This window comes from Salmo trutta, chromosome 4, assembly GCF_901001165.1.
Source record: "Salmo trutta chromosome 4, fSalTru1.1, whole genome shotgun sequence".
NCBI classification, from domain to species: Eukaryota; Metazoa; Chordata; class Actinopteri; order Salmoniformes; family Salmonidae; genus Salmo; species Salmo trutta.
The window spans coordinates 53,171,765-53,196,280 of record NC_042960.1 but is presented as its reverse complement, the minus strand read 5'-3'; the positions used below and the strand labels follow the sequence as shown (position 1 = coordinate 53,196,280).

Sequence of the window (24,516 nt, the reverse complement as noted above, 5' to 3'; positions counted from 1 at the left end):
ACTCACCAAACTCAGATTTACTATAAGAAAAATTGGATTACCTTTGCTGTTCTTCGTCAGAATGCACTCCCAGGACTTCTACTTCAATAACAAATGTTGGTTTGGTTCAAAATAATCCATAGTTATGTTCAAATATCCTCGAAGGGTGACGAAGGGTGACGCGCCCGACGCGTTTCGTGACAAAAAAATTCTAAATATTCCATTACCGTACTTCGAAGCATGTCAACCGCTGTTTAAAATCAATTTTTATGCGATTTTTCTCGTAAAAAAACGATAATATTCCGACTGGGAAACCCTGTTTTCGTTCAAAGACGAAAAAATAAAAACATGGAGTCGTCTCGTGCACGAGCACCCAGTCTCATTGTTCTCTGATTGACCACTATCCAAATGCGCTACTGTTTTTCAGCAATGGGCTGCAAAGTCATCATTCAACGTTCTGCCGCCTTCTGAGAGCCTATGGGAGCCGTAGGAAGTGTCACGTTACAGCAGAGATCCTCAGTTTTCAATAAAGAGAGTGTAGAAAGCCAAGAAATGGTCAGAGAGGGCACTTCCTGTAAGGAATCTTCTCAGGTTTTTGCCTGCCATATGAGTTCTGTTATACTCACAGACACCACTCAAACAGTTTTAGAAACTTTAGGATGTTTTCTATCCAAATCAAACAATTATATGCATATTCTAGTTTCTGGGCAGTAGTAATAACCAGATTAAATCGGGTACGTTTTTTATCCGGCCGTGCAAATACTGCCCCCTACCCTAGAGAGGTTAACCTCTCTTGGGTATGTGGGACGTGACCGTCCCACCTGCGGGACACACTATTCAACAGCCAGTGAAATAGCAGGGCGCCAAATTCATAACAACAAAAATCTCATAATACAAATTTCTCAAACATACAACTATTATATCCCATTTTAAAGATAAGATGCTCGTTAATCCAACCACATTGTCCGATTTCAAAAAGGCTTTACGGCGAAAGCATAGCATTAGATTATGTTAGGACATCACCTTGACAAGAAAAACCACACAGACATTTTCCAAGCAAGGAGAGGTGTCACAAAAACCAGAAATACAGCTAAAATTAATCACTAACCTTTGAAGATCTTCATCAGATGGCACTCATACGACTTCATGTTACACAATACATGTATGTTTTGCTTGATAAAGTTTATATTTATATCCAAAAAACCCATTTTACATTGACGTGTAATGTTCAGAAATGTTTTGCCTCCCAAAACATCTGGTGAATGAGCACATCAATTTACAGAAATACTCATCATAAACGTTGATAAAATATTAAACTGTTATTCAAAGAATTATAGATACACCTCTCCTTAATGCAACCGCTGTGTCAGATATCAAAAAAACTTTACAGCGAAAGCACACTTTGCAATAATCTGAGTACAGCGTTCAGACATGAAACCAAACCCGCCATTTTGTTGAGTCAATAAAATATTATAAATATTCACTTACCTTTGATGATCTTCATCAGAATGCACTCCCAGGAATCCCAGGTCCACAATAAATGTTTGTTTTGTTCGATGAAGTCCATCATTTATGTCCAAATACCTCCTTTTTGTTCGCGGGTTCAGTCCACTACTCTAAATGCAGGAAGCGCGCAAAAATGTCACGACGAAAAGTCAAAAAAAGTTATATTTACGTTCGTAGAAATATGTCAAACGATGTATAGCATCAATCTTTAGGATGTTTTAAACATAAATCTTCAGTAATATTCCAACCGGACAATTCCAATGTTTTCAGAAAAGAAAAGGAACACAGCTCACACTCACGTGAGCACGCACCTCAGAGCTCATGTCATTTCCTCACTCATCTGACTCCAGGCCCTCTCGTTCGCTCAATATTCACAGTAGAAGCATGAAACAATGTTCTAAAGACTGTTGACATCTAGTGGAAGCCTTAGGAAGTGCAAAATTAACCCTAAGTCACTGTGTAGGCAATAGGCAATCAGTTGAAAAAACTACAACCCTCAGATTTCCCACTTCCTGGTTGGATTTTTCTCAGGTTTTCGCCTGCCATATGAGTTCTGTTATACTCACAGACATCATTCAAACAGTTTTAGAAACTTCAGAGTGTTTTCTATCCAAATCTACTAATACTATGCATATCCTACCTTCTGAGCCTGAGTAGCAGGCAGTTTAATTTGGGCACGCCTTTCATCCGGACGTCAAAATACTGCCCCCTACCCTAGAGAAGTTAAAGGCACAGTCAACTTAGTGTATGTAAACTTCTGACCCACTGGAATAGTTATACAGTGAATTATAAATGAAGTAATCTGTCTGTAAACAATTGTTGGAAAAATTACTTATTTCATGCACAAAGTAGATGTCCTAATCGATTTGCCAAAACTATAGTTTGTTAACAATAAATTTGTGGAGTGGTTGAAAAAGGAGTTTTAATGACTCCAACCTAAGTGTATGTAAACTTCCGACTTCAACTGTATTTCTTATTGTTGTTGCATTGTTGAGGAGGAACCTGCAAGTAAGCATTTAGTTAGACGGTGTATACCACATGTATCTTGTACATATGACTAATAAAACTTGAAATTGGGTGGTAAAGCAGAAACAGAGTGGGACTTAGTAGGGCTGAATCTTCATATGTAAATCTATTAACTTTGTTTGCATGTTGAGTGATTTCTGCACAGTTCATATTGTGGTTGAGGTCACGGACTTCTGTCACAACTGTTTGCTTTCTTTTCTCTTTCTTTCCGTCTCTCAGGCTCTGTATGAGCTGGTGAAATGCAGCTTTAATGCAGAGGAGGCACTGAGACGAATGCGCTTTAATGTGAAAGTATTCAGCGGTAAGACCGTCCACGACACATTTATTACTGCTATATAGTAGGTAATATGTCATCTTACTGCAACATATTACTTGTGACAACAACTCTTTTGATTTTATTAGGATCTCTTATAGTCCTCATTTGGACTAATCTTTCAAGAGTCTATTAACTCATATCAATGACTCATTAACGGCACCAAATTGTTATGATTATTTTTATATTTTTGGTATTTTACCCTTTTCTCCCCAATTTCGTGATATACAATTGCGATCCAATCATGACCTTGTCTCATTGCTGCACACTCAACGGGCTCGGGAGAGGCAAAGGTCGATTCATGTGGCCTCCGATAACATTGCCCGCCAAATAGCGCTTCTTAACACCCGCCCGCTTAACCCGGAAGCCAGCTGCACCAATGTGTCGGAGGAAACACTGTTCAACTGACGACCAGCGTCAGCCTGCAGGCGCCCGGCCCGCCACAAGGAGTCGCTAGAGCGCGATGAGCCAAGTAAACCCTCCCCTGGCCAAACCCTCCCCTAGCCCGGACGACGCTGGGCCAATTGTGCGCCTCCCTATGGGACTCCCGGTCACGGCCGGTTGTGACAGCCTGGGATCAAACCCAGGTCTGTAGTGACAGCTCAAGCACCGTGATGCAGTGCCTTAGACCGCTGCGCCACTTGTGAGGCCGGCATCTAATTATTCATTGGAATTTCATATTTGAGGACAGACAGTGAAGCACCCACCATCCCTGTAGAGTCTTCTTAAGCAATAAGGCCTGAGGGGGTGTGGTATATAACCAATGTACCATGGCTAAAGCTGTTCTTATGCACGGCACAACGTGGAGTGCCTGGACACAGCCCTTAGCCGTGGTATATTGGCCATATATTACAAACCCCAGAGGTGCCTTATTGCTATTATCAACTGGTTACCAACATAATTAGAGCAGTACAAATAAATGTTTTGTCATACCCGTGGTATACGGTCTGATATACCACGGCTGTCAACCAATCAGCATCCAGGGCTCAAACTACCCAGTTTCTAAAACTCAATAACCACCCCTGTGTGTTAATTCTCTACAGCTGTTTAGTCTCTGAATGATGCTAGTATTCTACATTTCAGAGCATAAAATATAAACATTTTGTGTGGGACCGTGGAACTTCTATGGTTTCTTTGGAACTTAATCTTTGCTTTCCCTTGGAAATTCAATTATTTGATAGACCCACCACAAACCCATGTTACCAACAGCTTAAAATACACATATCTTGGCCTAGGTCAAATATTTAAGCTAACTCCCAGGGCTTGTAATCGTATTCATATCAGCAGTCCTACTCTGAAAACCTTTTTGAATCTGTCATCTAGTGCCGGGACGATACCAGTATCACGATACTCGTTAGTGTCGTGGAAAGAAAACAACACGAAGCGGATTAACTTCTTTAGGAAAACAGCCCTAATGTTGGAAACATCATTATGTTATCATCCAGAATCACATGAATTTATATTCCAGTTTATAGCACATAATATTTTACATACAGCAGGTTTTAAAGGACCAAAGAGTTAGTTCTACTTCGTTATTGCGATATTGGTATCGTGCTAGGCCTACTGTCATCTTGACTAACGCTACAAATAGTTTTGATCCTGCATTTCTGCCACACACATCCAAGCTGGGAGTGTAGTAAAGCCCTGCATGGGCATTCATTGTAAGCCCGAGCCTGTTAGTAAATCCATTAGCTGCTCTTCTCTGTCTGTCACACGCTCCCTGCGCGCAGCTCGCTCTGCTCATGGCTCTCGTGAGTCTGTGAGTATCCATAGCAATGGCTCAGCCTGGGCTGCTCTGCTCAATGAAGAGTCATGAGAGAGCAGTTCGCTGTCACTCTAAACTCAGACAACTCAAGGAACATTTATTATTTTCTGCTAAGTAATGTCTCCTGTTTTATATTTGATGAGGTTGAAGCACTTCTGACACCATGTTATGATCTTAGTCTGATATGACTGTACTGCGTAGCAGAGCACAAGCAAACAGCCCCTACCTGGCCTTTAACCCAATGTGTAATGTCGGGGGTCGGGTAGCAGAGCTCTAGAGTAGGTTAAAATGTAGCCTATTGTGCCCTCTCCAGTGTAGGCTGACAAATCTACCAACTTGCAATGCCAAGCGTCGGCTGGAGTGGTGTAAAGCTCACCGCCATTGGACTCTGGAGCAGTAGAAACACGTTTTCTGGAGTGAGGAATCACGCCTCGCCATATGGCAATCCGACGGACAAATCTGGGTTTGGCGGATGCCAGGAGAACGCTACCTGCAGAAATGGTTTGCCAAGATCGGTGTGGAAGGACTTGACTGGCCTTCACAGTGCCCTGACCTCAACCCCATCGACCACCTTTGTAATGAATTGGAACGCCGACTGTAAGCCAGGCCTCATCGCCCAGCATCAGTGCCCAACCTCATAATGCTCATGTGGCTGAATGGAAGCAAGTCCCCGCAGCAATGTTCCAACATCTAGTGCAAAGCCTTCCCAGAAGAGTGGAGGCTGTTATAGCAGCAAAGGGGGGACCAACACTATATTAATGCCCATGATTTTGGAATGAGATGTTCGACGAGCAGGTGTTCATATACTTTTGGTAATTTAGTGTAGCTAGATAATGGAAATCAAGCATTCAGAGGAGTTTGTTAGATTTTGTTTTTAATTTAACCTTTATTTAACTAGGCAAGTCAGTTAAGAACAAATTCTTACTTACAATGATGGCCTACCACTACCAAACCCGGACGACACGAGGCAAGTTGTGCGCCGCCCACTGCGGTGGTCTAAGGGTGAATGGTGAATGGATTAATAGTAATCATCTTGACGTGGTTAGCTCCTGTAATATGACTCCAAAACAATTCATTTAAGTCTGTTCAGAGACAACTGCTGTTGTCTTCTGTGCAGAGGAGCTGTGTGCCTGGAGCAAGGAGGAATGTCGAAACTTTGAACATGGCTATCGAGTTCATGGGAAGAACTTCCACCTCATTCAGGCCAATAAGGTGAGCAGCACAGAAACTACCAACGTCAGGTTTGGGACGAACCTGATTTGCCACAAAGTTGAAATTTTCTTTTTTTAAGTAATGGCCAAGACTGGCATAACCTGAGGTGTGCCTGTGCAAACCTGCTTGTCTCCATTGATCAGACAAGAAACTCACTGATTCATACCATAGCAAACAGCAAACCACACTGTGTTTATATGTCAGGTACGCACGCGTTCGGTGGGTGAGTGTGTGGAGTATTACTACATGTGGAAGAAGTCGGATCGCCACGAGTACTTCACCCAGCAGACCACTAAGCTGGGCCGCAAGAAGTACAGTCTGCAGTCAGGGAGCATGTGAGTAGCACTGCAGATATGACCTTGTCTAGACCTGAGAGTCAAGCCCCATTTCAATGCCAGCTGAGTTGGCAAATACTACCATCAAGTTGAGTAAAGTTTTAGAATTGCAGTCACTATTATGACACTACCATCTAGTTGTTGTTGTCATGATCGTCTCCTTAGCCTGGCATCATTCCCAGAATAATAGCTTATTTAAATAGAGCGCAGGAAAAGGATATCCTGGCACTGGACACAGTGGACACATTTTAATACCAGGTGTAGACGCACTGTACTGTGATGGGAATGTAATAGGATCATCTTGATCGGAATAAATAACAGGTGTAGACAAGCAGAAGTAGTGTATCTCAATATAACATCCCCATTGTCATTGTTTTCAGACTCGAGATGTTTGATATGTTTAGTTGATATCATGCTGGGAGTCCTGGGTCGTGTTCAGTACTCATAACAATAACAAAATGGTTTAAATCTGAGAATGGAAATGAGTTTTCTTCTTGGACAAGTTCAGGTGTAGTTGGAACGGTTTTTCCTTCATAAGCCGTTTCCTTCTGTTTTGTGTTTTCCAGGGAGGATGGAGAGCAGGATGGAGAGGTTGGGGAGATGGAGGGGTGCTCCCAGATTCAGCCCTCCTCACATCCACCAGTCATAGACCTGGACAAGCAAGGTAACCCCTTCCCTGGTTACCCCATAGCCCCAGCCCTGGACCCTTCCCTTAGCCTAGCCCCTTCTCTAGCCCCAGTCCTATAACACAGCCCTGGACCCTGCCCTTAGCCTTAGCCCCTTCTCTAGCCCCAGTCCTATAACACAGCCCTGGACCCTGCCCTTAGCCTTAGCCCCTTCTCTAGCCCCAGTCCTATAACACAGCCCTGGACCCTTCCCTTAGCCTAGCCCCTTCTCTAGCCCCAGTCCTATAACACAGCCCTGGACCCTTCCCTTAGCCTTAGCCCCTTCTCTAGCCCCAGTCCTATAACACAGCCCTGGACCCTGCCCTTAGCCTTAGCCCCTTCTCTAGCCCCAGTCCTATAACACAGCCCTGGACCCTTCCCTTAGCCTTAGCCCCTTCTCTAGCCCCAGTCCTATAACACAGCCCTGGACCCTGCCCTTAGCCTTAGCCACTTCTCTGGCCCCAGTCCTATAACACAGCCCTGGACCCTTCCCTTAGCCTTAGCCCCTTCTCTAGCCCCAGTCCTATAACACAGCCCTGGACCCTGCCCTTAGCCTAGCCCCTTCTCTAGCCCCAGTCCTATAACACAGCCCTGGACCCTGCCCTTAGCCTAGCCCCTTCTCTAGCCCCAGTCCTATAACACAGCCCTGGACCCTGCCCTTAGCCTTAGCCCCTTCTCTAGCCCCAGTCCTATAACACAGCCCTGGACCCTGCCCTTAGCCTTAGCCCCTTCTCTAGCCCCAGTCCTATAACACAGCCCTGGACCCTGCCCTTAGCCTAGCCCCTTCTCTAGCCCCAGTCCTATAACACAGCCCTGGCCTTGGTCCCTGCCCCAGAGCATTCAAGTTTCAGAGTTTATTCACCATGTGCACAGGATACAAAAGGTGTACAGTACAGTGCAATTCTTACCTTGAGAGCTCTTTCCCAACAATGCAGTGATGATAATAGAGAGAAAAATAGAACAAATCATTTTAAAAAACATGTTTGTAAAAAAATAAATAATGAAAGAAACACTACAGCTTGTTTTAAGACTGAGGTCATAAGAGTTAGCTGGATCCATAAGTAATAGTCATACATGCCATCTACCCTCTCACCATTTCATATCCACCCCACTCTTTGTCTTATTATTATTTGTCTTGATTACATTGTTTGCCTCAATTTGATGTGTTGTATTCATGAACATATGATTTGAAGCATTTTGATGTATTGTTTTATCCCACCGGTGTGCATCTGTGTTTTCCCATTGGTTTGTGTGTTTTCCTGTGGTGTTTCTACCTTTGTGTTGGCATGGCGTTCCAGAGGAGGAGGGCCGTCCCCGTCGCAGACGAACGCCCCGCTTTCTCTTAAAGCCCTGAGCTCACTGCACACAGGCCACTCTAACCAGGCAGGGACACAAGGTAAAGAATCTAACCAGATGGGGCCACCAGGTAAAGACTCTAACCAGGCAGGGACACAAGGTAAAGAATCTAACCAGATGGGGCCACCAGGTAAAGACTCTAACCAGGCAGGGCCACCAGGTAAAGACTCTAACCAGGCAGGGCCACCAGATAAAGACTCTAACCAGGCAGGGCCACCAGGTAAAGACTCTAGCCAGGCAGGGCCACCAGGCAAAGACTCTAACCAGGCAGGGCCACCAGGTAAAGACTCTAACCAGGCAGGGCCACCAGATAAAGACTCTAACCAGGCAGGGCCACCAGGTAAAGACTCTAACCAGGCAGGGCCACCAGGTAAAGACTCTAACCAGGCAGGGCCACCAGGTAAAGACTCTAACCAGGCAGGGCCACCAGGTAAAGACTCTAGCCAGGCAGGGCCACCAGGCAAAGACTCTAACCAGGCAGGGCCACCAGGTAAAGACTCTAACCAGGCAGGGCCACCAGGCAAAGATTCTAACCAGGCAGGGCCACCAGGTAAAGACTAACCAGGCAGGGCCACCAGGTGAAGACTCTAACTAGGCAGGGCCACCAGGTAAAGACTCTAACCAGGCAGGGCCACCAGGTAAAGACTCTAACCAGGCAGGGCCACCAGGTGAAGACTCTAACCAGGCAAGGCCACCAGGTAAAGACTCTAACCAGGCAGGGCCACCAGGTAAAGATTCTAACCAGGCAGGGCCACCAGGTAAAGACTCTAACCAGGCAGGGCCACCAGGTAAAGACTCTAACCAGGCAGGGCCACCAGGTAAAGGCTAACCAGGCAGGGCCACCAGGTAAAGACTCTAACCAGGCAGGGCCACCAGGTAAAGGCTAACCAGGCAGGGCCACCAGGTGAAGATTGACCAGGCCGAGCCACCAGGTAAAGACTCAAACTGTGCCTGACTTACAGTGAGGGAAAAAAGTATTTGATCCCCTGCTGATTTTGTACGTTTGCCCACTGAATAAGTATTTGATCCCTCTGCAAAACATGACTTAGTACTTGGTGGCAAAACCCTTGTTGGCAATCACAGAGGTCAGACGTTTCTTGTAGTTGGCCACCAGGTTTGCACACATCTCAGGAGGGATTTTGTCTCACTCCTCTTTGCAGATCTTCTCCAAGTCATTAAGGTTTCAAGGCTGACGATTGGCAACTCGAACCTTCAGCTCCCTCCACAGATTTTCTATGGGATTAAGGTCTGCAGACTGGCTAGGCCACTCCAGGACCTTAATGTGCTTCTTCTTGAGCCACTCCTTTGTTGCCTTGGCCGTGTGTTTTGGGTCATTGTCATGCTGGAATACCCATCCACGACCCATTTTCAATGCCCTGGCTAAGGGAAGGAGGTTCTCACCCAAGATTTGATGGTACATGGCCCGGCCCATCGTCCCTTCGATGCGGTGAAGTTGGATCAACTACTTTTTTCCTTCACTGTACCTAGCACATACTCCCCACTGGAGTCCTGGGTGCACAGTGTTTAATAGGCAGTCAGATTCAACCAGTTTACACAAAAAGTTTTTATTTCCTGTAAGGGTGAGAGAAAAAAATATACAGTATCACAGGAACCACTCACTTACAGTGCCTTCAAAACATCCTCATGCTCATCCAATTTCTGCTGTTGCTGTTTTTGCTGATTGAAAATATGAAGCCAAACAAGTTTCATGAGGTCAGGTATTCATGAGGTCAGAACTGGAGCAGGGTCTCGAGTGGCGCAGCAGTTTAAGGCACTGCATCTCAGTGCAGTCCCTGGTTCGAATCCAGGCTGCATCACATCCGGCCATGATTAGGAGTCCCATAGGGCGGCGCACAGTTGGCCCAGTGTCATCCGGGTTTGGCTGGGGTAGGCTGTCATTGTAAATAAGAATTTGTTCTTAACAGACTTGCCTAGTTTTATGAAGGTTAAATACCAAATACAGGCATTATGCTTCTTAGGCCAGGAAGTTGCAGGAAATCTACCAAACCATAATTAAAACTTAGGGCTCATGAAAAGTCTCATTGGAGGGTTAGATTTTTAAGTTTTGTTTTGGCTTCCTCACAATAATTTAACCTAAAATATTTTATGAATATTTTATTTAAATTATTTTATTAATTCTAATGCTTTAACTGATCAAATAAAATGTTTTTTGTCACATGCGCCAAATACAACAAGTGTAGACTTTACCTTGAAGTGCTTACCATCTTACCATGTTCACCAGCTTTGTTATATTGTACTTTGAGTCTGAAACCATAACATTTTGAAAAGAGCTCATTGTCCCTTGTAGCTCAGTTGATAGAGCAGGTTGTGGGTTCGATTCCCATGGGGGGACCAGTATGAAAAAACTCTGAAAATGTGTGCACTCACTACTGTAAGTTGCTCTGGATAAGAGCGTCTGCTAAATGACTAAAATGTAATTGTAATATTAACCAGGTTTCCATCCAACCCTTTAATACTAATGAGTTAGCTGTTGCAAAAATAATCAAGACAGGCCTCATGGAAACAGAAAAATTGTCGGTCTAATTTCCTTATGTCGACAAAAGAAAATATGCTGGACAAGGGTGGATCATTTTTTTCTCAGTTAAAAAGATTCTGACATTTGCGGTGGAAACTTGGAGTCACGCAATGATATATTAGGTTATAGCATACTATGACCACGACGTGGACAAGCATGAAGAGTTTATAGGCAGAGGAAATACATTATGATCAACTTCACATGGGGGTTAAGTGCATGATGAGCTTCATGCAAATTTCTGATTAATATTGAGGGTATTTCAATGCTGGTGACATGATAATCAGTGCTTTGTTGCCAATTATCAAATAAAAATGATCTTGCTCTTGTCCATATCTCATCATATAAGCTATCCTTTCCATCGTATCAACTAACTTTTGTCTACAGAGCATTCGTCCAAAACCAGGTTGGGCAAGTTTGCTATTTATCGCAACAGTTTTTGTGACAAAGTCATTGGTAGAGTTGAAAATGTGATGGAATTCACTTTAAACTTTTTTTCCGGTAGATGGAAACTTAAGTGCTTTTTATGTGCACTACATCATCATGCACAGATTCTTATCCGCAACAAGTCAGTTTGATGGAAAAACACCTCTGGTGGGAAAATGCTCCATTCATTTCAATGCAGATTTTATAATATTCACCAATTGGATGAATACCTAACTAGTAAGGGGAGAAAAGGGAACCACTGCCCAATGTCAGTAGCTGGGTTTCCATCCAATTGGTAGCTGTATTCCATGTGAATTTAAAAAATATGCAGAAAAAAAAGAAAAGCATTTTCCCACCAGAGATGTGATTCCCTCAAACTGACTTGTTGCGGATAAAAACCTGTGTGTGATGACATATTGCACATACAGTGCATTTGGAAGATATTCCGACTCCTTGACTTTTTCAAAATGTTGTTACATTACAGCCTTATTTCAAATGGATTAAATCATTTTAGAAACAGGTTTTTACAAATGTTTGCAAATGTATACAAAAAAAACTTAAATATCACATTTACATAAGTATTCAAACCCTTTACTCAGTACTTTGTTGAAGCACCTTTGACAACTATTACAGCCTTGAGTCTTCTTGGGTATGACCCTACAAGCTTGGTACACCTGTATTTGGGGAGTTTCTCCCATTCTTTTCTGCAGATCCTCTCAAGCTCTGTCAGGTTGGATGGGGAGCGTCACTACACAGCTATTTTCAAGTCTCTCCAGAGATGTTCAATCAGGTTCAAGTTCAGGCTCAGGCTGGGCCACTCAAGGACATTCAGAGACTTGTCCCAAATCCACTCCTGCTTTGTCTTGGCTGTTCTTAGGGTCGTTGTCCTGTTGAAAGGTGAACCTTCATAAGTTACATAACAAGATGTTGATCACATTTTTTTTTTATTCAATAGATTTTTTTCCTCATCAATCTACACATTTATCAATTTTAGAATAAAGCTGTAACGTAACAAAATGTGTAAAAAATCAAGTGGTCTGAATACTTTCCGAATGCACTGTATATACAAAAGTAGTGGATTCTGTTATTTCAGGCACACCAGTTGCTGACAGGTGTATAAAATCGAGCACACAGCCATGCAATCTCCATTGACCAACATTAGCAGTAGAATGGCCTTACTGAAGAGCTCAGTGACTTTCAACGTGGTACGAAGTGGTAGACCACACAAGCTCACAGAATGGGACTGCCATGTGCTGAAGCGCGTAGCTCGTAAAACTCATCTGTCCTCGGTTGCAACACTCACTACCGAGTTCCAAACTGCCTCTGGATGCGACATCAGCACAATAACTGTTAGTCGGGAGCTTCATGAAATGGGTTTCCATGGCCGAGCATCCGGACACAAGCCTAAGATCACCATGCACAATGCCAAGCATTGGCTAGAGTGGTGTAAAGCTCGCCGCCATTGGACCCTGGACTAGTGGAAACGCGTTCTCTGGACTGATGAATCACGCTTCACCATTTGGCAGTCCGACAGATGAATCTGGGTTTGGCGGATGCCAGGAGAACGCTATCTGCCCCAATTCATATTGCAAATGGTACAGTTTGGTAGAGGAGGAATATTGATCTGGGGCTGTTTTTTCATGGTTCGGGCTAGACCCATTAGTTCCAGAGAAGGGAAATCTTAACGCTACAGCATACAATGACATTGTAGACGATTCTGTGCTTCCAACTTTGTGGCAACAGTTTGGGGAAGGCCCTCTCCAGTTTCAGCATGACAATATCTCCGTGCACAAAGTGAGGTCCATACAGAAATGGTTTGGCGAGATCGGTGTGGAAGAACTTGACTGGCCTGCACAGAGCCCTGGCCTCAACCCCATCGAACACCTTTGAGATGAATCAAATCAAAGTTTATTTGTCACGTGCGCCAAATACAACAGGTGTAGTAGACCTTACAGTGAAATGCTTACTTAAAGGCTCTAACCAACAGTGCAAAAAAGGTATTAGGTAAACAATAGGTCAGTAAAAAAAGGCTATAACAGTAGCGAGGCTATATACAGGCACCGGTTAGTTGGGCTGATTGAGGTAGTATGTACATGTAGATATGGTTAAAGTGACTATGCATATATGATAAACAGAGAGTAGCAGTGGCGTAAAAGAGGGGTTCGAACACCGACTGTGAGCCAGGCCTCATTGCCCGACCTCTCTATTGCTCTTGTGGCTGAATGGAAGCAAGTCCCCTCAGCAATGTTCCAACATCTAGTGGAAAGCCTTCCCAGAAGAGTGGAGGCTGTTATAGCAGTAAAAGGGGGACCAACTCCATATTAATTCCCATGATTTTGGAATGAGATGTTCGTTCGAGCAGGTGTCCACATACTTTTGGTCATGTAGTGTATTTCATTTTCAAGAAATCTGCTAACATTTCTAAAAACATGTTTTCACTTTTGTCATTATATGGTATTGTGTCTAGATGCTTGAGGATTTTTTTTTAATGAAGTTCATAACTTATTTTATCTCCCTATTAACTGATTTTCCACGTTGTGGTGGTAGTACAACGTAACATTTGCGCATAAATGCATTTCCACCGCAATTGTCGCATAATCTATTTCACAGACAAACATATTATCCACCCTTGTCTAGCGTATTTTGTTTTGTCGACATTGGGTAATTTTACACAGCAAATGTGCTGTTTCCATCAGGCCTGTCAAGAGTTTTTTTTTTAATGCGTCAGGTAATTAATCAGCATGAAATGGTTGGATGGAAACCTGTTAGTGCCACATATGCTCTGTCTGTTACCGTTGAGGTAGTGATTGTTCCAGTCTCGCTTTAGTAATTCTTCTCTGCTTGTCTAGATGCTGAGATGGGGATGGAGGTGTTGGAGCTGTGTGGCGCTCCTTGCCCCAGCCCACTGAGGGAGCAGCTGTTCAGCCACTTCTCTCCACTCCCCCCTCTGGAGGACCTGCAGCAGGAGCCCTCTCTGAACTGTTCCAGCCCGAGCCACTGTCCCACCTCGCCCCCTGCCCAGCTCCACCTCTCCTCACTGCCCTGCTGCAGCTCCCCGTGCCCCCAAGCGGAGCCTCCTCTCCTGGGTTCTGGCTTCTACCAGCTGCAGCTGGGGCCTTTCCTTCCAGACGGTCTGTCCATGGGGCCAGAGGATGGGGCATCCCAGGGGTTGCAGGTAGACTTCTCCCTGCCCTCCATCCCCCAGACCTCACCCGCCATTGCCCCCTCAGTCTTCGCCACTTCTGACTTTGGGGCCATCAGCAGTTACCTGTGTCCCTCAGCCCTGTGCCCCCCTCCCGTCCAGCACCCCCGCTCTCTCACACAGTAAGGGGAGGAAGAAGGGTGTCTTTACTCTGGAGAACATTCCAATAACACCTGGGTTGTCTGTACTTCTAATTATTGCCTGTTGAAGTAAACTTGGACCAGAGCTTACTCATGTGTTGGTGTGAAACTCCCCAGGAGAGAAACTATGTTTTTAACGGGGAGATGGGCATACCTGTATCATAGTGTTTACTAGGGGGGACTCCTACTGCATATAAGCACAATGGCTTACCTACCTGTCTGTTCTGGAAGGCCAGTCGTTCTACAGGGATGTTCCCAGTTCTTAGAGAATTCTTAGGTAATGTTGGTACTGGAAAAGCGGGTGGGCTTGTTGATAGCTCCAAGGCCAAAGCAATTATCCTGATGTTCTTTGCAGTGGCCTCCTCATCTTCCAGAGCAGAATTAGAGACAGATATAACATCCCTCACTGATTTCCCAACATTTACTGGGAACAATGAGCAGCAGACAGACAGCATGACCTGGATGCCATATTATAGTAGTATGTCCACAAGAGATGTTCTCCCTCTATCAGATCTGATAAGGCTGTTTCTATGAGCAGTGTTCAGTATGACTCTGCACCACTCTGACTGTGGACCTCTTAGGTAGGATCAGCCTCCCTGGTTCACTGTGGTTCCACCTCTCTTGAACATCCACAACTGAAACTGAAGGTTTTGTATACAGTCTATTTAAAAGGAAAGATCTGTATAAGAATACCATGAAACAATGCTTTTGAGATTGTCACAATGTTTTTATTTCTTTTCCTTGTTGTTCAGAAATGTCTTGGAAGGTTTGCAATAAGAAACCAGAGTTTGCGATGGGAGTACTTTTGTGTTCTTTCTAGTTTATGTTGACATTTGAAAGGTCTTGTACAGAACCAAACTCTCACAATTGCCTGACAACCATGGTAGGCACGTTAGCCTGTGTTTTGCGCATTATTGTACATGTTACTGTAGGTAAGTCACTGAATACACAATTACTCAGGTTTTGTAGCCTCTGGCTTCTTCCATGTATCTCAACTCCTGTTGTGTGATTAAGTGTTGGATATTACCCTGAATCACACATGCAACCTTGGGGGTAACAGCCATTGAAAAAGCCCAGTGGCATTGAAGGACATCAACCCAAAACGTGTGTGTTCAGAAAGATGCAATATTAAGAATGTTGCAGATGGAGAATGTGATATATAGCTAGCTACACAGTCCCCAGGTTTCAGTGATGCTCTACAGTATCCTGCCACTAGAGGATCTCGGCTGTCACATAGTCTGAAGAGAGTCTGCCTGCTTCACAACCCCTGCTCAGGTGGGCCCGGAGAGAATACATCCCCTGTGCTCTCTGCCCTGACAGCAGGAAAACGGCATGTCTTTATTTATTGTTATAGGTGGGGTCATCCTCTACTCCCTGCTCTGACCTAAGCTGTTCTAGATCTGTGTTTTCTTCGACCGTTTACAGGAAGTTCTGGATGTTGACTATCGGGGCAGGAAAGGGAGTAGAAACACAGCTTTTGTTTATTCTTTTTTAGCATTTATATCGTACTGCTTCTGTTGGTTTGTAATTATAATTATTATATTTTGTAAAAAACAAAAAAAAATAACCTATTAAAAATACACGTTGACAATGAAAGTCATTGCACATACACACTCACACACACTTTTTTACTATCGAAGTGGGGATCAAAAAATGTATACCGATTCAAAATCCTATTTTCCCTAAACCCCTAACCCTAAAACTAAACACAACCCTAACTCCTAACACTAATCTTAATGCCTAACACGGAACCCAAACCGGCTGTGCGCGTGCGCCATCGTGCATACATTTATTTTGTCCCCCCACACCAAACACGATCACAACACGCAGGTTAAAATATCAAACAAACTCTGAATCAATTACATTCATTTGGGGACAGGTCGAAACGCATTAAACATTTATGGCAATTTAGCTAGCTAGCTTGCACTTGCTAGCTAATTTGTTCTATTTAGCTAGCTTGCTGTTGCTAGCTAATTTGTCCTGTGATATAAACACCGAGTTGGTATTTTGCCTGACAAGCACAAGGTCCTCTACTCCGACAATTAATCCACACATAAAACAGTCAACCGAATCGTTTCTAGTCATCTCTCCTAGGCTTTTTCTTCTCTTGACTTTATATTGCGATTGGCAACTTTCATAAATTAGGTGCATTACCGCCACTGACCTCGTTCGTCTTTCAGTCACCCACGTGGGTATAACCAATGAGGAGATGGCACGTGGGTACCTGCTTCTATAAACCAATGAGGAGATAGGAGAGGCAGGACTTGCAGCGCAATCTGCGTCACAAATAGAACTGACTTCTATTTTAGCCCTTGGCAACGCAGATGCTCGTTGTGGGCGTGAGCAGTGTGGGTGCAATAATTGAATAATATAGATTTCTAAATGTATTTTTCAACGCTCGTGCACACGATGTGAGCAGTGTAGTCAGCCTGTAACCCCAATTGTAACCCTAACCCTACAGTAATTGTAACCCTAAATCTAACCACAGGAGGCTGCTGAGGGGAGCACAGCTCATAATAATATCTGGAACGGAGCAAATATAATGGTATCAAACACATGGAAACCACGTGTTTGATATATTTGATTCCATTCCACCTATCCCCCGCTCCAGCCATTAACATGAGCCCGTGCTCCCAAATTAAGGTGCCACCAACCTTCTGTGAATCTAACCCCTAAACCTAAAATAGCATTTTTCCTTTTGGGGAATGTGAAATGTCTCCACTTTGTCCTTGTTTTACTATCTTTGTGAGGACTTTTGGAACCCAAAAGGATGGTAAAGTTAGACCACACACACACAAGTACTTGAATCAAATTTACAACATTGTACCCAAATTAATCTTCATGGACAGACTACTTATCTGACCAAATTACATGAGTTTCTAGTTCTGGGTTAACCAAGATTATACCCACATAGGCAATACAAAAAATCCATAATGTGATTATGTGGTGCCATAATAGTAGTTGAATAACCCACTGCACTGTGTATATAACCATTTGGGTATAGGTTAATCAGCAGCAACTTGGTTAACATAGAACCGATACTAAATAACCCAGTAGCTGAAAAACCCAAACAGATCTCCAGAGTAGTGGCCTTTCTACTATGCCTATGGTATAACCAGGCTTCAAGTGCACCTGGATCCAGCGGCGTAGCCACGGGTAGGCCAGTTTGATCTCAGGCCTACCCCAGTTATTAGTATTATTACTCAATATACATTTTTATTTGTATTTATTTTATTACATGTTTAAAAATTCTGGCTCCGCCCCTGCATGACCTACATCACAAGGCGCAGACGGCAAGGCTTTGAGTTGAATATGGTGATGATTTCATCATAATCCAATGTATCTGTCAGTTCACGCTCAAAAGACAGCAAACTGAAGTGGTTCAGCTGGGCGCTTGTCATTGATGTTTGAAGACAATTTTTTATCCTAGTTGTTGTTGAGAAAATCTCTCCACACTGCATGATGTCATTGGAAGTGTGACAATGATCCTTAACAGAGAGTTTATATTAGGGAAAATATCATCAGGGCAGCTGTCAAGTACACTCATTATGGAGGAAAAGTCGCTCTTTCCCATGTTCATTTTGCGACTCAACTGCTGAATAAAGACTGTGAATTCAGCATCCTCAATTGACATTGCATAATGATCGCATGTGGTCTTCAGCTGCTCTTTAAGGCCGCAGGTTTGGGATTCTTTGGAAAAGGAGGCTGCTGCTTGCATGATCCTATATGTGTCTTCTTGAAATCTTGAGTTTAACTCCATAATCTGTCTGTCTAGAATATTGTTCCAAAGCTGTCTCAGGTCACTGTCACTCTTGATGCTGGATGTTTTCCCTAATGAAGTTGTGACTACACTGTCTGTCAATTTTACAGGGAGTTTTCGCTGCCGTGATGCGCTCACATCCCAATTACTAATCATGCTTAACCATCATCTCTTCAGTTAGCTTGAGAACTTTATCAAAGTCTCCCCCTGAGTTATCTCTGAACGTAGAAAAGCTGCTTTTGAGGATTTCAATTAAACCAATACAGTCCGTCACAGATAATGTAGAGCCTTGTAATCCCTTGGTAGAAAAATCACTAGTGTCAAACAATTTACTAAACGTGACTAACAGGAATAAAAACGTATTGTTCTGGAGTTGTTGTAAGAGGGCATCGGCTTCTAATTTGGTTTGTCCACAAGCCTCTGAAAAATCTGCAAGAACCTCTAAAATGACATCTAGCAGTAACAGCACTACTCATAGACCCTGATTTTGAACTCCAACATACATCCGTGGATCTTTCTAGCTCGATACATGGTCTATCGGGATGCAACTCTTTCTGTACTTCTAAGAATCGAGCATGTCTGTGGGATCCACTTATTGTGTGTAGCTGGTTTACTGTGTCAAAAAAAGTACTGACATGTCTCGACACTTGCCGCCATGCACAGAACCAAATTCAAACGATGGGAGTTGCAATGCACATATACCGCTTGCTTAAATGCTTGCCTTAGTAAGACATGTACCCCTCCTCTGTTCCCTGACATAACTAGCATCGAAACAAAAACCCACACACAGAGTGGGATCCAACTCCAAGGGTTGCAACACTTCAAGTATTTTCCGAGAAATTCCTTGTGCAGACAAATCAGCGGTTTCCATAAACCCAACAGCTCTTTCTTTAATCATTCCAGCATGAATGTATCGGATGCACACAGCAATAAGTTCTCGTTTAGATTGATCTTTATATTCATCTGCTAGTATGGCAAAATACGTGGAAGGCGCAGAATGAACTTCATCTTTTATCATGCACAGCAATTTCGGGGCTCATAAGCGTGGCATTGCGAGGTAGCTCTGTTATATCTAGCCTAGCTGTAGAAGAACGCACATCTGCACAGTTTCACATTGTACATCACTCTGTCATTTAATGACATGTGCCACTCATTCTGACAACCCATTCATCCGTAAAGCAGCACACTGTCGTAAACCATAACAACGTACAGTATGACGTACAGCACGTCGTACCATACATAACATCCCCCCCCCCTTTCCAAAATCAGGGACTGGTACCATATATAAAATGTCCATAGGGCAAGAACCTAGAGTGATACCTGTAAGAAATAAACATTAACCCTTAAACGGAAGGACTCTCCAAACTAACCAGTTCAGTCCATTAACCTGGAGGTTGACTAAGACACCTACCGGAGCCTAAGAATGAAAAGAGGTTAAGTAGTCCCCCAGATGAGCAGGGCGAGTTCGTGCCCGCATAGGCCTTTCTTCAACCGCCACCGCTTGTGGCTCTGGCCCTTGGGGAGCCCACAGAGGCTGGGGCTCGGGTGGTAGTGGTGGGGGAGGTCCATCCGGTGGCGTCTCTGGCCTGCATGTCTGTTTTGTGTGCATTCGTATTCCTCGAGGGGCAGGGACTTTTCTGAGGCGGCTGGCGTGCCAGCGTGATCCATTGCTCAACATGAATGTGGCGGGCCCCAGTTGTCGACTGACCTGCAAGGGGTCCGACCAGAATGAGGCCATTTTGTTGCACCGCTGAGGCCGTCGGGCTCGGACCCAGTCAGACACTTGGATGATCGACTTCTTCACCCTGTGTGCCTTGTCAAAACGCTGTTTCATTGCTCTTTGGTGCCTGGTCACTGCCTGCTGTTCTTGGGTGCACCTAGTCGCCAGTTCTGCTACTCTCTGTGTTCTGAGTCTGTCCAGTGGCAGTTCCATCTCACGACCTAGCATGAGGGATGCCGGGGAGACCTGTGTTGTTGTGTGTTTGCTTGCTCTGTAGTGCATTAGCGTTTGATTCAAAGCAGTTTGGAACGTGCACCCCTGGACCAGGTGCACTCTGATGCCGTTCTTCAGTTTGGTTGAAGCGTTCTACCCCTCCGCTAGCTTGTGGGTTGTAGTAGGCCGTGCGAATGTGTTTGATTCCCTTGTTGCTGAGATATGAGGAGAACTCGGCAGAGGTTAGCTGGGGCCCATTGTCCGTGGTAAGGGTGAGGGGTAGGCACCACCTTGTGAACAGGCTGTCTAGGATGTCCACGATGGCCTGTGCTGTGACAGTTCCGACAGGAACCACTTCTGGTCACTTAGAGTGGAGGTCGTACACCACCACCAGGAAGCGCTGATGGTGAGGGACTGCGTGTCCATGGATCTCGCCACAGATGTCCAGTTGGATGTGCTCCCAGGGGCGGGACGGCCATGCGAGAGGCTGTAGGGGGGTGGGGCGGACTGTCCTGTTTTCCCACTGAGGAGGCATGCAGCACAATCCCTGACCAGGGCTTCAATGTTGTGGTCGACGCCTGGCCACCACACAAGGTCTCGACATCGCTGTTTGACCTTCACTATGCCCAAGTGCCCCTCGTGCTCCATGGATAGAACACGCGCACGCAGACCACTCGGGACCACAGTGCAAAACCCTCGAGAGACACAGACTTCTTCCCAGCAAGAAAGTTCGTGCTTCACCCTGGCGAAAGTCGGCAGCTCTTCCGGCACGTGTGCTGGCCATCCAGTGGGAGTAGTGGGGCAGAAACCTGAGGTAGTAAGCTGTCATGCCCAAGAATGAGGCCACCTGAGAGGCTGAGGTCGGTTCCGGGATCCGGTGGACGGCTTCAATGTTCGACATGAGTGGGGCAATGCCTTTGGCTGACAGGCGGAACCCCACAAACTCAACGGCTGGAGCTGCAAAGGTGCACTTTCCACCGTTAAGGGTCAGGTTGTTCTGCAGTAGAGCGCTGAATACTCTGTGGAGTCGATAATCATGGATGTGGAGGTCAGGGCCGTGGACCACGATGTCATCCAGATAGACCGCCACCCCAGGTATTCCAGCGAGGATGGTGCTCATCACTTTCTGGAAGCAGCTGGGGGTGGAGCTAAGTCCAAAAGGCATGTGTGTATATCTAAACACGCCAGCATGTGTGACAAAGGCCGTGAGGTCTCTGCTAGCTGCATGGAGGGGTACCTGAAGATAACCCTGATGAAGGTCAAGCTTCGTGAAGATCGTGGAGCCATGGATTTGTGCGGTCAGCTCCTCAGCTGTAGGCAAGGGGTACTTATCCGGGACAACGGCCTTGTTCACAGCACGGAGATCCACACAGGTCCAGATTCCACCTGACTTTTTGGTTGCAATGACCAAGTTTGAAATCCAGGGGGCAGCGTTGACTGGCTCAATGATGCCTGCATCCAACTGTGCCTGGAGATCTTTTGTGACGTCATAACGCAGTGGGGTCACTTCCGGATTCACTAGGGGCCTGTGAGTAAAGGCTGTGAGGCAGCCCAGTCCATCAAACAGAGTTGGCCAGTTCTGTTGCCATGTGCAGGTAACCTGGTGGATAGCTGACCCACTGTCATCTCTCAGTGTGAATCCCAAGCCTGTGAAGAGGTCGAGGCCCAAGAGGTTGGCACCCCGCTTTGCAACATGGGCTGTGCCGTGGCGGAGATCTTTGTGGGCTATACTCGGCCTTGTCCCGGGATGGTATGTTGGTGGTTGGAGATATCCCTCTAGTGGTGTGGAGGCTGTGCTTTGGCAAAGTGGGTGGGGTTATATCCTACCTGTTTGGCCCTGTCCGGGGGTTTCATCGGATGGGGCCACAGTGTCTCCTTACCCTCCTGTCTCAGCCTCCAGTATTTATGCTGCAGTAGTTTATGTGTCGGGGGGCTAGAGTCAGTCTGTCACATCTGGAGTATTTCTCTTGTCTTTTCTGGTGTCCTGTGTGAATTTAAATATGCTCTCTCTAATTCTCTCTTTCTCTTTCTTTCTTTCTCTCTCTCGGAGGACCTGAGCCCTAGGACCATGCCTCAGGACTACCTGGCTTGATGACTCCTTGTTGTCCCCAGTTCACCTGGCCGTGCTGCTGCTCCAGTTCCAACTGTTCTGCCTGCAGCTATGGAACCCTGACCTATTCACCGGACGTGCTACCTGTCCCAGACCTGCTGTTTTCAACTCTCTAGAGACAGCAGGAGCGGTAGAGATACTCTCAAAGATCGGCTATGAAAAAGCCAACTGACACTTACTCGTGTTACTGACTTGTTGCACCCTCGACAACTACTATAATTATTATTATTTGACCATGCTGGTCATTTATGAACATTTCAACATCTAGGCCATGTGCTGTTATAATCTCCACCCGGCACAGCCAGAAGAGGACTGGCCACCCCTCATAGCCTGGTTCCTCTCTAGGTTTCTTCCTAGGTTTTGGCCTTTCTAGGGAGTTTTTCCTAGCCACCGTGCTTCTACACCTGCATTGCTTGCTGTTTGGGGTTTTAGGCTGGGTTTCTGTACAGCACTTTGAGATATCAGCTGATGTAAGAAGGGCTATATAAATAAATTTGATTTGATCATACTTGAAGGGAACTTTGCTAGCTTTGGTTGACAGGCTGGTTCATCAACGGCAGACAAATCTGTTGGTGGACCTACTGCAGGTTCACCCCCGCCCGCAGCATCAAGAACGAGAGGAGACGGTGGGGTAGGAAAGCATGCCTGGCTCAATGTGGCAGTGGCGGTTGTGATGACGATTGCGGTTGTTTCTATCCTGGAGCCACCTGTTAATGTCTCATTCTGGAAGCTATCGGTCGATTGATCCAAATAATTTTCTGGCACACACTCTTTTTCCTCCAGACGTCTTTTTTTTTTTTAAACCTAGCGATCGACATTTGGTTTGCCATTGCTAGAACTACTAAATGACCTTAGCTGGTGAGTCAATTCGAGTAAGCTAGTGTGGTAGAGGTTGCTAGCTTATGAGCTACAGAGTTTATCCATGTGACCTTGTTCAGTTAAACCACCGTATGATTTTATTTTTAAATGTAACCAATAGTCGGAAGCCAACTTGATTGTCACAGACTATTTCTTTGTTACATTATATTAAAATTAACCATAGAAAATACATCTCACATGCATTTCTTTTAAACGTATAACAAAATAAATACAAATAAAAATGTATATTGAATAATAATAATAACTTTTTTGGGGTAGGCCTGAGATCAAACCTACCCAGGCCTACCCGTGGCTATGCCACTGAGGTCACGCCTTATGATATGTCTACTAAAGGTAAGGTACCTTTTTATAGTACTACTGCCTGCCGTGGTATAAATGGTGACATCAAATATAGGCGTGTTTGCCCATCGAGATTAAAGTGCGCCTGAAGATGAGTTGTATGTTGTTGGCAAGTTGGCAACTGGTCTAAAGTTACTGTCTTATTTTAATATGCTGGGATAGGTAATTATTTGTATATGTAACGAGGTTGCTCCGAGTACTATGCACTAGTATAAAACGATTGTATTACGAAATAATATACGGTGCACATCGCAAAAAAATGTAATAAACAAGTAGAAAAAATGCCTATCCAAATTTTTCTAGGTCTATCCCTCCCTAAACAAATCTGGCTACACCCCTGCCTGGATCTACTGTACATTTCTGCATTCTGTGCTTTTAACATAGTGTTTTCAACTTACATATCTGACACACGTTGACCAAGATGGTTACATTGTGCATGTTCATTTCTACAGGTATTATTATTCAACAGTTCTCACCTGGGTTTTTGAACCCACAGCCTCTTGGTTCCCGGCACTCCAATCTTTCCGCTAAACCACCATGCCCGTGTCCTTAGCGGTTATCGGTCAATCTGACTATTCTCAGCATTGATTTTATTTATTTTATTTCAGCAAGTTAGGGCTTTCTGTATAGTTGTCTAATGTTTGTGGGGCGTGTTAACCTGTTTTAATGATACTCATGAACAATGGTGAAAGTATAATTAATTTCTTCCCTGTACAGGACCTCCACATTTTTGTATGGGCCTAATCATATAATTACGTATATAATATCTTAATTCAATATGATCTCTGTGGAAATAGTCATAAAGATGTGTCATTTAACTTTTCAAATGTAGACCTAATAAGTTTTTATTCTGTCAAACTCTACCAGTTATGAAGTTTTAATCTGATTGTCAAACAATCACGTTTAGGCTAGCGGCTGATTGCTGAAATATGAGAGGTTGCTGAAGAGCATCGTCATAACTGGTAAGAGGGGCTCGTTATACTAGCTATGTTCCTGGAACTGTCACACGTCTTCACACTATATTCAGAGCTCTGTTG

The 24,516-nt window shown here is 44.7% G+C and overlaps 1 protein-coding gene across 2 annotated transcripts in view; it reads left to right on the top strand.

The window, feature by feature from the left end:
- The window catches only part of LOC115192603 (mesoderm induction early response protein 2-like), a 31,470-nt gene extending 15,421 nt beyond the window's left edge, over positions 1 to 16,049 (top strand). The window contains exons 8-13 of one of the 2 annotated variants that reach the window (XM_029751288.1): positions 2,731 to 2,812; positions 5,707 to 5,801; positions 6,006 to 6,136; positions 6,703 to 6,800; positions 8,102 to 8,197; positions 13,966 to 16,049. In XM_029751288.1, the coding sequence (XP_029607148.1) occupies positions 2,731 to 2,812; positions 5,707 to 5,801; positions 6,006 to 6,136; positions 6,703 to 6,800; positions 8,102 to 8,197; positions 13,966 to 14,444 (981 nt within the window). In that variant the 3' untranslated portion in view covers positions 14,445 to 16,049. The remainder of the gene's footprint in view (positions 1 to 2,730; positions 2,813 to 5,706; positions 5,802 to 6,005; positions 6,137 to 6,702; positions 6,801 to 8,101; positions 8,198 to 13,965) is intronic. The other variant, XM_029751289.1, reaches the window with a different exon arrangement.
- Positions 16,050 to 24,516: the final 8,467 nt, after the last annotated feature.